Raw genomic sequence first — 16,540 nt, 5'->3', positions numbered from 1 at the left:
CAGAACTGTGAAACAAATTTCTGTATTTTGTTTTGGTAGCCTGAGGAAACTAATACAGACTCTTTCAGAAGCTGGAAAGAACCTCACCAAGACTGCACAGTTTTCATAGCTTCTAGTGGAAACATGCACTATAGATTAGGACCTAGGAACACAAAGAAACTCTGATATATTGTCATTATAAAAATTGCTTTTGCATTTAAAAGTCTCAGAAAAATTAAATCCTATGGTTAAAAACAAACGCAATCTCCAGCCAGGTCTATTTTTCATGTTACTTTTATTTTAGTTCCATTGGACAAGATGTTAAAATTGTCCACGCCAGGAATTATTTCTAGAGAACAGCCAGGTCACACAGACATTACATATTCTGTCCTTGACATGAACATGTAGGATCTCAGCTAAAACAGGCCCATTGCCACTGTCGTCCAAATGCGTACAAGGTTGATGCCACCTCAGAGACCATGTAAATTTTAAGCCCTCTTTTTTAATGACTGGATAGTTACACCCCCAAGCTCATCTTCCCACCTAGCTATCTTCCTTCATAGCTATCTTCCTTCTTGGGTTCCTGTCTCTTTCTGTCTTCACTTTCCTTTGCATAGTGAACATTCTTAGGATAGTTTCAGTTTTCCATTTTCTTCCTCTCAGTGGGCTGTTGTTGAGAGATCTGTATCACCTTGGAAGGAGAGAGAGAGACAGAAAAAAAGTAAGTCTATGGGCAAGAGCTGAGATTTCTTTTTTTAATTTTTAAAATTTTATTGTGGGCCTCTACCAGACTGAGTCCAGCAGAACTAGATGGTGCCCAGCTACCACTGACTGCTCTAACAGGGATCACAATAGAGGGTCCTGGACAGAATGGGAGAAAAATGTAGAACAAAATTCTAACTCATTAAAAAAAAAAAAAAGACCAGACTTACTGGTCTGACAAAGACTGGAGAAACCCCTAGAGTATGGCCCCCGAACACTCTTTTAGCTCAATAATGAAGTCACTTCTGAGGTTCACCCTTCAACCAAAGATTAGACAGGCCCATAAAACAAAACGAGACCAAATGGGCACACCAGGCCAGGGGCAAGGATGAGAAGGCAGGAGGGGACAGGAAAGCTGTTAATGGGGAACCCAAGGTTGAGAAGGGGAGAGTGTGGGCATGTCCTGGGGTTGGCAACCAATGTCACAAAACAATATGTGTATTAATTGTTCAATGAGAAACTAGTTTGCTCTGTAAACCTTCATCTAAAATACAATAAAAAAATTAAATTTATTGTGGTGAAAATACACACCACAAAACATAGCCAATACAACGATTTCTACATGTATAATTTGGTGACATTGATTACATTCTTCAAGTTGTACAACCATTCAAGAACTGAGATTTCTTGACACCTTTGCCCCCTTCTTTCTACAAAGACAGCTCCCTCCCTGAGATGCCCAGGCCACTTCTGCACGGGCTTCCCATCCTTGTAATGAACGCCCTTCAGTCATACCTGGCTTGCTCTGCATGAGGTTGTGAGGGTTTTGGGATCCCTTGTCTGGGCTTGACTTGCCCGAGTAGGCTGAACTCTACACAGGCTGTTGGAGGCCAGAGTGTGACCTGCTGGGACACAGTGCTCACAGTGAGCCCGTCTGTGGGATCTCATGAGGGACAGAGGCTTGCTTTGCTATTGTGATGTGACCATCTTCCCAAGAAAGAAAAACTAGAGCTCATCACACCCATGAATATACTTTAAAAATGAACAAGACTCCTTTATGAAGTTTATGGAATTCTTGCACCCAACAGACAGCCTCACCTCTTCACAGCCTCACCTCTGCTGGCCATGCACGCCTCTTCTCCCTCACTGTCCAGCTCTCTGGCCTCATCCAGAGCCCCCTGTGCTCCAGTCATGCTGAACCCTGTGCACCATCCACCTCTTCATTTTTGCATGTATCTGGAATTCCCTCTTTTCTTTCTCTGCCTGGTGAAGAATCTGCTTTATTCTTTGTAATTTCTAATCTGTAGGAAATGCATACTTTGGTAAAATATGCCAGTGATGCACCTGGATGTCATGGCAGTGTCAACTGCTATCAACAAACAAACAGAGCAGCTGCTGCTGAGTCAACTCTGACTCATGGTGACCCCATGTGTATCAGAGAAGAACTGTGTTCCATAGGGTTTTCAATGGCTGATTTCTTGGAAGCAGATTGCCAGGCCTTTCTTCTGAGGTGCCTCTGGGTGGACTTGAACCTCCAACCTTTCAGTTAGCAGCCAAGTGCATTAACTGTTTGTACCACCCAGGGACTCGCAAAGGAGATAGTTACATATTGATCATAGCATTCATCTAGAGGCCAGCCTCTGATTTCCTTAACTTCCTGCAATAGCCTTTATATGAGTTGGAGAACAAAGGAAAAGATTAGGTGTCTCATTTTTTGTTCCTCCCTTTGCGAATGGTAAGATCCAAGGCTCAGCATGAATTCAAAGGTCACCGGGGGTTATCAGTTTTCACTAAAACCCAAACTGGCCTCCAGTCCTGACAGAGAGCTGCAGGTGAGGGTGGGGAGCTCACCCTCACCTTGGGCTGATGCAACCACATGCTTGAACATTCCCGGAGTCTGTGAGGTCAGACAATGCTGCCTAGGGTCCAGTGCCCCCCAACCAGAGCCACAGCTTTGAGGCTGAGCTGTCCTGGTTAATCCCAGACAGAGGGCGACTGTTTCCATCTCCACAGTAATTATAAACAGGAGTTTGCCTTTGCATAGCATGAGGCTTGTGTGACCTTGAACAAGCCACTGAACTTCTCTGAGCTCATTTTCCTCGCCTGACAGATGAGGATATTTATACCAACCTCACTGGGTAAATAAGAGAGTGAAAAACATTCACCATGTGCCTGGCCCTTGTAAAAGCTGGAGAAATCGCCGTTCCCTGGTATCATGTTTCTGGAAAGAGAGATTTCTGCTACAGCAGTGGAGCTCACACTTGATCCTGCATCTGAATTACCTGGAGAGCTTGTTAAACCGCAGATTCTGGCCCACCCCCCAGAGCTTCTGATCCTGTAGGACCTAAGAATTTGCATTTATAACAAGTTCCCAAGTGATGCTGAGGTTGCTTGTCCAGGGGACCACGTTGTGGGAACCCCTTCTCTAAAATCATATTGTTTCTCTCTCCTCACCTCTCCTCCCATGGAGGAGGAATGACTTATTCTGGGTTTGAAAGAAGGAAGGAACAAGGAAGGCAGGGCCAATCCCTGTCTGGTCTCTCCTTTTGGATCTGCCTGTGGAGCTGATGATTTCTGGCTGGTCCTCTACTTAGAGCAGGTGCCTGCTCCCCAGGAAGCAGGTCGGCAGTTGTCCACTTAGGCAGGTATGTTTAATCCTGGGGTGAAGAATTAAGATGCCCCCTGGTGGACACACATTAAGGTCACATCCTCAATCTAGACTTAAAGCATAATAGAAGTAGTATTTTGACTTCCATATATTTGTCTCCTGTATTTTTTTTCCCAAAAGGTTCTGAATTAAGGGGAATAAGAAAGGACTATTTTAAATCCCCCCAAATCCCACCTGTACTTAGTGCTCAATAAATGGTAGCTGCTATTATTATTATCAGTCTTAGAAGAAATACAAGAAAGGATGGCGAGACTTTGGCTCACTTACTTTGGACACATCATCAGGAAAGACGAATTGCTAGAAAACACATCATGTTTGGTAAAGCAGAAACAAAGGAAATCCTCAATGAAATGGATTAACACAACAGCCACAACAATGGACTCAAACATACCGATGACTATGAAGATGGAACAGCACCGGGCAGGGTTCTGTTCTGTTATATATAAAGTCGCCGTGAGTCAGAGGAGACTCAAAGGCAACTAACGACAATGTTAGAAACCTAAATTCAACCCGTGTTAGTGGACTCCTCAGTGAATAATGATATCGTGGGGGATATGAAAGACGAATATACTCACTGTCTGTAAGCTCGCCTGTGTCCCTAGAGTTCTCCAATGGAAACAGCATGTACTAAGCCCCTATCTGCCAGGCCCACTGTTGGGGCGTGGAGGTGTCAAGCAGTATCAGACATGGAACCTGCCTTCGGAGAGCTCTGAACGGGATGGGAGAATATCACGACCACCAGCACCTGTGATGCAGGTGGACAGTATCCTGCCTGGGGGCTGTAAGAATCCACAGAGGGAGTGCTGCAGCTGAAGAGACAAGAGAAGCTTTGGGGCTCCCACTGCAAGAGATCAGGGTGTGGATCAGGGCAGAGACGTGGGAAGGAGCAAAGCAGGTACAGGGAAGGGTGAGCTTGGAGCGTGGGCGAAGACAGTGGAGTCCACACCTACCAGCTGTGGCGGAGGGCCTCACTCCTCAGAAAGGGTTTTGGAGGAGCCTGGCTTGGACACCTGGATGATCTCCACGGAGGTGATGCCTTTGCCAGCCACTCGGTGTCTGGTGCGCAGCTTGTTCAGGGCGCCTCCGCCATGCCGGCCCGCTCCTCAGCGTCATCCAGCTCGTGCACCGTCTTCCTGTATCGAGCCAGGGTCTGGTTGGCCTGTTCCTCCTGTGAGGAGGGCGTGGCGGAAAAATGGGCGTAAACCTGGTTGGCTCTTCTTAAGGTTACGCTTGAACGTATGAAGAGTCCAATAAGGCCTGCTACAAAACCAGCGCTTCAAACCAGTTCTGCCCTTCTTGGTCAACGGCCAACTGTGTGAAACCTGAATGATCCAAATTTTTAAAATGTGGGTGAAGCAGAACGACAAGCGGAATGGGAAAAATTATGGGTCGAAGCCCTGCTAGAAACTTAATCTCCCTCTTAGAAAACAAGGGCAGTATGCACGTTGCATAGCAACCAAATCTCTTGCACTGCAGAGTCAGAAACAGTGGTGCCCGGCTCAAAGATGGTGGCCGACTACACCGCTTTCAATGTGTGTCACTCTTAGTGCTGGCAATAAGGTTCCTGAAAGTGGTCACTATGCCTCTTCTGAGTTTCCCACTCCAGGGCTTCAACCCCTAATTTTTCCTTTTGGGCTGATCGTTCTGCTTCACCCAAGTTTTAAAAATTTAGGTCTGTTTCGATTTCACCTCACTGGCCATGGCTGAACCAGTGTGAAGCCCTATACAAAACATAGGCAGTCCGAGGAACAGTGTACGGGGAGGACGGGGAGTATATGGCAACTCTCTGTACTTTCTGCGCAATTTTTTTGTAAACTCCAAACTGCTTTAAAAAATGAAGTCTATATTAAAAAAAATAAAAATAAAAAACACATATAAAAAACACGGAAGTCCTGGGAGGCATCTTCTCGCTCTCTGGGAACAAGTGCTTTTGACACTTTTAGCTGATTCTTTTTGGCCTTGACATCCTTTTCTAAATAAAATGTGTTTCTGTTGCTCCTCCTGCACTTTGTAGTTTTAGGCATTACCTGCTGGTGCCCCACTATGGAAGATTAGGGTTTAGTGCCTCCCCGACCCCCACCACACATTTCCCACCCCCTCAAAATACAGTCGATTTTCATTATTCCGGATTTCATATTTGCAAATTTGTTTCCTTACTAAAATGTGTTTGTAACCAATATTCGTGGTGCTTTTGTGTCATTCATGGACATGTGCAGAGTGGTGAAAAATTTGTCTCTGGATGTGCGTGTTTCCACCTGAGGTCAGACAATGCTCTGCTTTCTTATTTCAGCTCTCACACTGTAAACAAGTGTCCTTTTTGTGATCTATTTAGTGCCACGTTTTTCACATTTTTGTGTTTTTTTTGGTGATTTAGCTGTTTAGGATAACCCCCAAGTATAGTGCTGAAGTGGTGTTCCTAAGCCCAAGAAAGCTGTGATGTGCCTTACAGAGAAAATATGTATGTTAGATAAGTTTTGTTCAGGCATGAGTTATAGTACTGTTGGCTGTGAGTTCAATGTTAATGAGTCAAGAATATGTATTAAATTAAGTGTCTTTAAATAGAGACACATAAAAAACAATTGGTTGATGAAAAGGTGACCAGAAGCTTGCAGGGACCTAACCTTGTATTTCCTCTAGGAGCAGTGGTTTAGTGTTCGCTAATTCAGTGTTTGTGGTAACTTCATAGAACATAAATATCACGGATAATGAGAGTCAATTGTAGTTGTAGTGTAATTTTGGTTAGAGCACATTTTCGTAAGTCTGGCCTTTATCGAGCCTTTTGGGAAGGGTGTTGGGTGCTTGAGTGCCTACGGATTCAATGTGGTGGCCCCAGAACCAGCAGCAAATGATGACAGAGTCAAGTATCTATGTCCTGGGGGGTAGGTGGACCTGTGGGTGTAGGGCTGAAGCTTGAAGCTGCCATTTGCTAACAGTCTGACTTTGACTTTGACATCTACTAACATAACATAGCAGTAACCCATTCTGGGTGTGTATACATCACCTGTGAAATGAATTAATAATATCAACCTTCCTGCCCCAGAGTTGGGAGGATCAAACAAGTGAAGGTCCCTGGTAAAGGGTACAACCAGGAACGAGAAATGATCCCTGCTACAAGCCATGAGAGTCAGTGAAACAGGACAAAGGCAACAAAGACCTTCTCTGTCGTGACTTCAGTTAACATGGGAGTTCTTAGGGGGATGGTTTGGTTTTTCACATGTTCTTTCCTCCAGTGTGGAGCATCTGGTCCACTTCCCACACTCACATAGCAGGGACAAAGTACTATGGATGCCAGGCTCACAGGAGTCATATTTTGGCCATTACTTGATTTCCTTTCTAATCAAGGCTTGAGACTTGGACTGGGAAGCAGAAGGAAGGGGAAAGGAGAGGGTCACATGGCGAGCACTCACCGCCTCTTCGATCTGCCGCTTGTGGACCTTCAGCTTGTTCTGCAGCTTCTCCACCAGCTCCTGCATGCGCTGGTTGGTCTCGTGGTCCTCCTCTGTCTGGAAGACCAGCTCCCTGAGGCGGCGCTCGTTCTTGCACAGTGTCTTGACCGTCTCCAGGTGCTGTTTCTGCGCCGTCCAGCTCTGTCTCTAATTCGTGGATCTGAGGGAAGAAAAGGAGAATACAGCGAGTGAGCTTGTGCTTTTGAACTTCCAAGCACAGTGGGTTTGAATGAGGGTGTTGTGACTCCAGGGTCTACTTCCTGTCCAGGAGTGAGCCAGCAGAGCCTTGCACAGGCTCCGCCTTTTATGGGCCCTGCTGTGGTTGTCAGTCACTTTCCCCTGAGACTTAAGCTTCCAACTTTGGGAAATGGGGAGAGGCAGCAGATTGGAACAGAAAATTCCAGAACCTTCTGGCTCTGACATTCTATGATAACATGATGAAGGCTTGTTTTCTTTAAGTGAGTAATAACAGAGAGGAATAGTGTTGGGTACAGAGACTTATCTGTAAGAATTAATGATAGAGGCCACTGTTCTGCTTTGGACATTCTGGGGAGAAAAGGTGACAGGGAGAGAAAGAGGAGGAGAGACTTTTGGATAACTAAATTGAGTTGTTTCTTAATTTCCTTTTCTTTCCTAACATTTGCATAGCCTAATCCCTCATCAAATGCAGGGCACGTTTTTTGGCAAAAAATACACAGCCCTGGCCTGATCTCTCTTTCTCTTCCATGGCTTAGCTCAGCTTCGCCCTCACCCTGGCCTCCAGCTTCACGATTGTACGCTTCCCTCCTTTAAGAGCCAGCTGCTGAGCCTCCTTCATCTTGGCCTGCAAGTCTTTGATGTTGGCCTCATAGTTCTTGATTTTCTCCAGGTGCATACAGTGGTCCTGCTCTTGTCAGAGTTCTTCCGCCATGTGGGCAGCCTGGGGAAGGAGAGGAGTGTGAGTTGCAGCTGGGTACCTGTTATGGGTTGATTTGTGTCCCCCCAAAAAAGATATGTTCAGGTTCTAACTTCTGGTACCTGTGAACGTGACCTTATTTGGAAATAGGGCCTTTGCAGATGTAATTAGTTAATACAAAGTCATACTGGAGTAGGGTGGGCCCTAATCCGATATGACTGGTGTCTTTATAAAAAGAGACAGAGAGACAGGCACACAGGCAGATGGCCATGTGAAGACAGAGGCAGAGATTGGAGTTATGCTGCCACAAGCCAAGGAATGCCTAGGGGTACCAGAAGCTGGAAGAAACAAAGAAGGATTTTCCCCAGAGCCTTCATAGAGAACATGGCCCTGCTGGCACACTAAATTCGAACTTCTAGCCTCCAGAACTGTGGGGGAATAAATTTCTATTGTTTTAAGATACCCAGGTTGTGATACTTTGTTATACCCACCCTAGGAAACTAATACAGAAACTAATATTAATCCAGGCTTGTGGCACCTTTGAGGGAGGAGAAGCCCTGTCTCCGCAGTCTCTGGGAATCCATGTGGTTGATGAGAGAACCCTCAGCTGACACACTGCTGAGGTCTGATGGAGGTAGCTGCCCCCTGTTTCTGTGTCCCTCACAGTGAAAGGGGAGGGAGTAGGCTTATGCACTCACGACCCAGCCTCCCAATCCCATGGACTCACACCAGCCTGTTCCACTCAAGCCAAGCTCCTTGCTGATGTCTCCAAGAGGGGCGTAGCACAAAGGGTGGGAAAAGCACAGGATCTGGAGCTGGAGGATCTAGCTCTGAATCCATCCCCTATGCAACCTTTGATGAGTTGTTCACCCCTCTGAACCCCCTATCTCTTGCATCCATTCAACAAATATTCACGGAGGAGCTACCATGTGCCAGGCACGGGTCTACACTCTTGGGGCGTAGGACTAAACAAGACCAACAATGTTCATGTTCTCATGGAGTTTCAATCAAGTGGGAGGAACTTGGCAATAACAATCGTATCCCTCATCTTCGAAGTGAGGATAAATACTATCCACCACGCAAGGTGGGTGCAAGGATCCAAAGGGATGGTGGAGTGAAAACACTCAGTCACACAATTTTGTGTCTGAGCCTCCGGCCCTGGCTTCCACCCCCTTTCAACAGCCCCTCCCATGAGGCCGGTTTAATGCTTATCCTTGCCAAAAAACTGCCCAGATAGGCCCACTTCGATGGCTCCTTTGATCCGAGCCCCCTGGCCTCACGCTCTAATCACTTCCTTGATCATGTAGAACTTATAATCATTCCCTGCTTGCTTGTGTTTGGTGTCTCAGAAAAGCCTTTGGACTCTTCCAGAGCACAGACCACACCCCCAGCAGAGCACCATGACTCCAAATGACTTATTACTGGAGGAGGTGGCGGTCCCTGCCTAGGGTGGCCTGGTCCTTGGCAGGCATCCTGAGCCCAGTGTGCCCAGGCGCCTTTCCTCCCCAGTGGCAGCAGGATCTGCACTTACGTCTGTCATGGCTTTCTTAGCCCTCTTGTCAACTGAGCGGAACTCACTGATGAGCTCCTCGTGCTCGTTGGAGATGCGCTGGACATCAGACTCTAGCTTGCGCTTGACCACAAGGAGGCTTTGGTTCTAGAGGAGGAAACAAAGACATCTCCATGAGCCAGAAGTCTGCACCACCCTTCCTGTTCCCAGGAAGGAAAATGACCCTCTCCCAGACGTGCTCCTCAGACTCCCTAGCAAGAAATTGTCCTAGACCTCTGCTTGGAGTGAGGGTCTGTCACCTGCATTCCTCTTTGGGATTTAGAGCACAGCTTGCATCATGAGTAAAAAAAAAAAAAAAATTTTTTTTTTTTTTTTTTTTTTTTTTTGAGTGGCCCCTGAATAATATCATTTAGGCCTGGGGTGGGTGGCAGTTCTGGGACAACCCAGAATTCAGAGCTGGGAAAACCCAGGTGCCCCGGCACTTCTACCTACTCAGATAAATTCCTTACCATCTGGGCTTTGGTCTTCTTAGCTATAACATGGGGTTGTAATCCCAATATCTCTCATGAATATTTTTTATTTTGGCGAATTCACATAAGCTGATAAGAAAGGGTTTTGGGAACCAGGCTGGTGAGGGGCTGTACTGGGAGTAGTAAGAAATCTTAGTGTCATCACTGCCAGCAGATGTAGGTCCCAGATGCTGACCATGGATAAGCCTCTGCAATCTCTGGGCCATAGTTTTTCATTTGTAAAACCAATGTCAGACTATGGAATAGTCCAGTTCCCTTCCAGTTCAGAGTTCTATCATCAGCTACACTGGGGGTCACAGTGGTTCTCAAAATTGGCTACATCATCCGAATCTCCTGTGGAGCTTCTAAAAATTCCCATTTCAGGGCCCCCACCATAACCCCAGAAATGCTGGTGGTGTAATGGTTGAGAGCTGCTGCTGCTCACCAGCAGGTCAGCAGTTCGAATCTACCAGGCGCTCCTTGGAAACTCTATGGGACAGTTCTACTCTGTTCTATAGGGTCGCTATGAGACGGAATCGACTCGACGGCAACGGGGACCATAACCCCACTGGATCAGAATCCCTAGGGGAGGGCCTGGGACTCTCTTTTAAAAGCTCTGCAGGGAGACAGAATTTTGAATTCTCATGGACCCCAGACTTTCTGGAGCCATGGAGACTGGATGAACCCCAAAATTATTGCCTTGACATAATCTTTAAACCTTAAGCCAAAAATATCTTCTGAAGCCTTCAAAAAACCAAACAATAGTTTGGCCTAACTAGTAAAAAATATCTGCCTCGAGCATTGTGCTATTATAGGATCTGGGATCAAATTGGCAAGAGCAACTTGAAAGAAAAAAAAAATTTTTTTTTTTTTTGATAGGAAATTTAGGGGGCAGTGAGTTTACCTCATGGAGGGGAACAATTCGGACAGGGAGGGTGAGACAGCTGCACAACTCGAAGAATGTAATCAGTCTCGCTGAATGGTACATGCAGAAACTGCTGGATTGGTGTATGTTTTGCTATGAATATTCTCAAAGAAAAAAAAAGGCTCTGAGGATTTGGCAGATGGGGAGGGGGCACTGCCTGCCACTAAGTTTTGAGGGGGACCCCTGTGGTTTGGGCACTGTCCTGGCCTCTCCCCAGCCTCTCCAGTGTGAGTCTGTATGTCAGAGCCCAGGGCTCCCTGCTGTCTTTTGCCTACCTGGACGTTGACCTCATTGTGCCTTTCAGTGATCTCTACCACCTCCTGCTCCAGCAGCTTGCGGGAGCGCTCACTGCCCTCCAGGGACGAGCGCACTTCCTCCAGCTCCGTCTGCAGCAGGCTCAGGCGCCGCTCAGCTCCTCGCGCTGCCGGGCGTCCTCATCCATCTGGACCTGCAGGTCCTGTGGGGCAGGGAGGTAAGAGGGCCCACCTGAGCAGATCGCCGGGGGCTGCCCAGGCCTGAGGGTGCGCTGACCACGGTGGGCAGGCTCCGCAGGGAGTTGGGAGGGAGAGTTCACGATGGGTTGTGGCCCATCTCAGTCAAGGCCCAGGAGTCCAGAGGACTTGTCTATCAGGCAGTCAGCGTGAGGTCAAACCTTTGGTGATGGTGGAGTGCCTAGGGCCTCCAGCAGGGCCTTCCCTGACGACCTTTGACAGTTACTCTCTGCCTGCCTTCTCCTGCCTTCTGATTTCTCTATAGCACTTATCACCATTTTTAATACTACACTTTTATTTATTTGTTGCTTTCTGTCTAGCTGCAAGAGTGTCTATGTGCTTTGTACAGTGCCTGGGCAGGGCAGGGCAGGGCAGGGCCGGGGCAGGGCAGGGAGTCCATAGCCTTGTGACAGATCCACGAATCTAGCTATGCTTTACAAACAGTGCAGTGACATAGGTTATAAAGGGGACTTCAACGCTATTTGTGTTTATTTCTTAGGGTGGGTGGTGACTACATGGGTGTTTGTTACATTCTCTATTTTGTATGTCTGAAATAGTTTTAAATGGCTTAAAAAAATCAAGAAAAGCCCAGCTCCCTGTTTCCTTTCTTTCTTCTTTTTTTCCAGTTGTCCAGGTAAGGACTTTGGTGGTTGGCTACTCTCATTTATACGCTACTCAAGCCTCCTGCCCCTGGACTCTCAGCCGCCTCCTGTTCACGCCTCATTCCTTCTTTCATGTTGAAGACGTGTGAAACCAGCTGCCTGCAGCCTCAGGGATGGCTTGCTCTGTGTGTGATTAGCTTTTCCTCCTCCCAGACAAAAAAAAACAAAAACAAAAAACAAACAATGCCATCAAATCGGGTCCGACTCATGGCTACCTTGATCTGCTGCGGCAGCCTTTTCAGCGTCTTCACCAGCTCACCGTTGTCGTGTTGGCGTGGTCCAGCTGGATTTCCATCTCGTTCAGGTCTGTTTCCATCTTCGTCTTGAGCCGGAGTGCCTCTGCCCGGCCCTTGGCTTCTGCCTCCAGGCTGGCCTGCAAGGACTCGATTGCTCACTGGTGGTTCTTCCTGCAAGTTAGAGCGAAGAAGCCCATGGCACCCTGGCCTGCCGTTCGGTCTGTGCCGAACAACCTTTCTATATAAGAGCCTCAGGGCATCAGTGTGGGTCTGGCCACCAGGTTATGAAATTGAACAAACTGAAATGAAACCCTTAAAGGGATTGGGTGGGGGAGCGTCATGCTTTGGGGAAAGGAAAGGAAGGTCACATTTATTGAATATTTACCATGTGTCTTATATAATCTCAGGAGCTCTGGTGGTGCAGTGGTTAAGAGCTTGGCTGTTAACCAAAAGGTTGACGGTTCGAATCTACCAGGTGCTCCTTGGAAACCTTCTGGGGCAGTTCCACTCTGTCCTATAGAGTTGTTGCTATGAGTCAGAATCAGCTTGATGACAAAAGGTTTTTTTGGTCTTTGTAATCTCAATTCATCTAACATGCAAAACATCCCTGCAAAGAAACTGAGGCTGCAGATGCTAAAACATGTGTCAAAGGTCCCCATGTAGCCCGCATTGGAACGAGGATTCAAACCAGGTGCTTAGGCCCCTGTTTTTCCCATTGTACCATGTGGGCTTTGGCTGTACAAGTCAGCTTTGTTTCTCTCTTCAAAACAACAGTTATTAATTGAAGGTATTCAATACATAATAATTATATTGTAATCAATTTAATAAACATTTCCATAAAAGCCTCATATGAGCTGTATTAACTTGTTTTTATAGGATGGGATAAGAAGAGGTAATTTAGGTGTTCAATAAACACTTGTTGAATTGAGGCAAATAAATATTTTGCACGGTAAAGATTCTGCCTGTTCAGAATCCCCAGCCCTAACTGTGTTCACCTCAGCTCAACCCTGAATGCTGTCCACACGCAGGCACGTTGCTGGGTTTGCAGCAGCTTGACATGTATTAAATCTCCAGATAGGGGAGAAGATATCGTGACATTCTCATAAGTGAATAAAATTGTGATTCACCTTGATTTAAAAAATAAATACAAGCAAAAACTGCAAAACATTGTTGAAAAAAATTAAAGACCTAAATATATGGAAAGATACCCCACATTCATAATTGGAAGACATAAATACTGCTAAGATGGCAATCCTCCCCAAATTGATCTACAAATTATACACGTTTCCTATCAAAATCCCAACTGGCTTCATTGCAGAAACTGACAAGCCGATCCTAAAATTCATATGGAAATGCAAGGGACCTAGGATAACCAAAACAGCCTTTAAAAAGACAAAGTTGGAGGACTCACCCTTCCCAATTTCAAAGTTTACTACAAAGCTACAGTAATCAAGACAGTGTGTACCGGCATAAAGATGGACATGCAGAGCGACGGAATAGAATTGAGAGTCCACAAATAAACCCCCACATTTATGGCCAATTGGTAAATCTTTGTGACCTTGGATTAGACAATGGTTTCTTGGATATGGCACCTGAAGCACAAGCAACCCAGGAAAAATAGATAAATTGGACTTCATCAAAAATAAAACTTCCGTGCTTCAAAGGACACCATGAAAACAGTAAAAGAACAACCCACAGAATGGGAGAAAATATTTTCAAATCATTTATCTGATAAGGGTCTAGTATCCAGAATACATAAAGCATTCTTATAACTCAGCAATAAAAAGACAAATAACCCAATTTAAAAAACAGGTAAAGAATTTAATAGACATTTCTGCAAAGAAGATAAGCAGCATATGGACAGTAAACACATACAAGATGCTCAGGATCGCTGACTGCCAGGGAAGTCACACCCACTGGGACGGCTGTTATTAAAAAGGCAGATAACGATGCTGGAGAGGATGTGGGGAAACTGGAGGTGGAGAAATTGGAACCCTCACGTGCTGCTGGTGAGAGTGGAATGGTGCAAACACTTTGGAAAACATTCTGGCAGTTTCTCAAGAAGATAAACATAGAATTACCATAAAACCAAAGCCATTGCCATCAAGATTCCATCTCGTAGAGACCCTATAGGACAGAGTAGAACTACCCCTAATTGCCAATCTTTTGGTTAGCAGCCTGAGCTCTTAACCACAGCACCACCAGGGCTCCTAGAATCACCATGTGACCCAGAAATTCTACTCCAAGGTTTACATCCAAGAGAATGAAAACATATGTCCACACAAGAACTTGCACGTGAATGTACCAAAAAAAAAAAAAAAATCCAAACCTGTTGCTGTCAAGCCGATTCTGACTCATAGCGACCCTATAGGACAGAGAACTGCTCCACAGGGTTTCCAAGGAGTGGCTGGTGGATCCCAACTGCCAACTTTTTGGCTAGCAGCCATAGCTCTTAACCACTGCATCACCAGGGCTCCACAGGAATGCATATAGCTGTATTATTCACAGTAGCCTCAAAGTGGGAACAACCCAAATGTACATCAACTGATGGATAAACAAAATGTGCTGTATCCATACAAGGGAATATTATTCACCCATAAAAAGGACTGAAGTACTATATATGTTACAACACGGCTGAACCTTGAAACATTGTGCTAAGTGAAAGAAGCCATGTGCAAAAGACCACACATTGTATGATTCTATTTATATGAAATGTCCAGAAAAACCCATAGAGACAGAAATAGATTAGTGGTTGGCTAGGGCTGGGGGAGATGGAAGAAATGGGGAGAGACTTCTTTCGTGGATGATGAAAATGTTCTAACACTGATTGCAGCGATGGCTGCATATACTAAAAACCATCAAATTGTCCCCTTAAAATATGCGAATTGCATGGTATGCGATTTGTATCTCAATAAAGCTGTTACAAAAAAGAAAAAACAAAACACCCCCCCGCCCCCGCCAGCCACAAATTGGCATAGCCAGAAATTTAGGGTGAGGGCCAGGGTTGCCCACTGGCTGCAGAGACATCGGGCTTCCCCTCCCAGGGGCTCTGCCCACAGCCCTCATAGGAGGCTTTGTGGGGAATGTTGTAAAATCAAGAGCGACAGGATTTCAGGAGGGCCATCTGCTGCCAGCAGGCTGGTTAGGCAGGGCGCCAGTGTGGACAGTTCCAAATGTGTTGGTCTGCTCGGAATCACAACAAATCATACGTCTGTAAACTAAAACCTAGGAATAAGTCCAAACTTTTCTTGAAACTTGGTCACTGAACTAAAAAAATCAAACAAACAAAACTTCAGAACCAGCACTCGTTAGCACTACAAGTCGGTTCTTTCCAGCAGGTGTCCCAAGGGTTTGTTAACGTCAGTGGTGATCTGTCTGTACTGCTTTGCAGGCTACGATGTGCTTTTCTATCTACACCCTCATTTAGTCTTCACCTCGTTCTGGAGAGGTCGTGAAGAAGCTGTCATCTTTCCCATTTGTTAGACAGGATAATTGCACCTATGTCATGGGGTTTTGTGACAGTTTACTGAAATACTGAATTTCAAAGTGTTGTAAACCATAGAGTGCCACAGTAGTGTAAGGTGCTATCATTGTTCCCATTTTACGGATGAGAAAACCGAGGTTTAAAGAGATACACCTAAATTGCCCGAGCTTATATATGACAGTAGGTGGCAGAGACCCAGGTTTCCTGACTCTAATCCGTCATGCAGTCCCCCATCCCATCAGCCCCCATACCTTGTAGCTTCAAATTCCTCTTCTTTCTCATGGATTCTCTGGCCGATGTCAGCTTTCACCTGAGCCAGTTCCAGCTGAATTCGAATCACCTTGCTCTCTTCAACTCGCCAGAAATGTAAACATCAGGTCCGCGGTCCCTGGTCAAGGGGCCAGCCCCCAAGACAACGGCTGTGTGGTTACCTCCAGGGAAGACTCCGCTTCCTCCAGAGCCACTTGGAGTTCCTCCTTCTCAATCTCCAGCTTTTTCTTCAGCTTCTGCAACTCATGCACACTCCGTCCTTCCTCGTCCAGCTGATCAACCAGGTCCTTTATCTCCTCTGAGGAAGGAACATTCTGGTTAAGAAGGCACACAGGGACCACCAACTTCCCAGAGTCATGGCACACGGCCCAGACGTGCCTCAGTGGGGATAAGACCCTCCCAGCCTCGTATCAGAGAGGGAGCAGTTTACTCTAAGCCATAGACTTGGAGCCTTTCAGGGCTTGGACACTGGAAAACATTGGCTTCAAGCTCCTCTTTTTATAGATGAGGGGTTTAGGCCTCGAGAAGAAGGAGGAAGCACAGAGCGGCTTTGGGGCCGGTGCCTAGGACTCTCGTACACACTAAGGCCTTCCTTTCCCACACAGTCCAGGGGTTCAAAACCAATCCTGCAACACCACCATCGGGAAGACTTAGAGCCTTTCTGATCTCCTTCCTCCACCTGTCTGTTGCTCACCCAGAGGAAACCTGGGCACCTGCAGCACCTCAGAGCAAGTATAGATTTCAGGCTACAACCAGGAGTGTC

At 46.3% G+C, this 16,540-nt stretch overlaps 1 protein-coding gene across 1 annotated transcript in view; it reads right to left on the bottom strand.

The window, feature by feature from the left end:
* Positions 1-269: 269 nt before the first annotated feature.
* The window catches only part of LOC126086726 (myosin-16-like), a 76,430-nt gene continuing 60,159 nt past the window's right edge, over positions 270-16,540 (bottom strand). Inside the window, 13 exon segments of the mRNA XM_049903314.1 lie at positions 270-670; positions 4,300-4,430; positions 4,433-4,517; positions 6,757-6,925; positions 6,927-6,955; positions 7,547-7,714; positions 9,222-9,347; positions 10,910-11,046; positions 11,049-11,091; positions 12,003-12,055; positions 12,058-12,194; positions 15,759-15,863; positions 15,940-16,075. Coding sequence (XP_049759271.1) covers positions 4,318-4,430; positions 4,433-4,517; positions 6,757-6,925; positions 6,927-6,955; positions 7,547-7,714; positions 9,222-9,347; positions 10,910-11,046; positions 11,049-11,091; positions 12,003-12,055; positions 12,058-12,194; positions 15,759-15,863; positions 15,940-16,075 — 1,301 coding nt within the window. The 3' untranslated portion in view covers positions 270-670; positions 4,300-4,317.

Source organism: Elephas maximus, chromosome 12 (genome assembly GCF_024166365.1).
Source record: "Elephas maximus indicus isolate mEleMax1 chromosome 12, mEleMax1 primary haplotype, whole genome shotgun sequence".
Classification (NCBI taxonomy): domain Eukaryota; kingdom Metazoa; phylum Chordata; class Mammalia; order Proboscidea; family Elephantidae; genus Elephas; species Elephas maximus.
The sequence above is the reverse complement of the archived record's forward strand: the minus strand, read 5'-3'. Positions and strand labels throughout refer to the sequence as shown.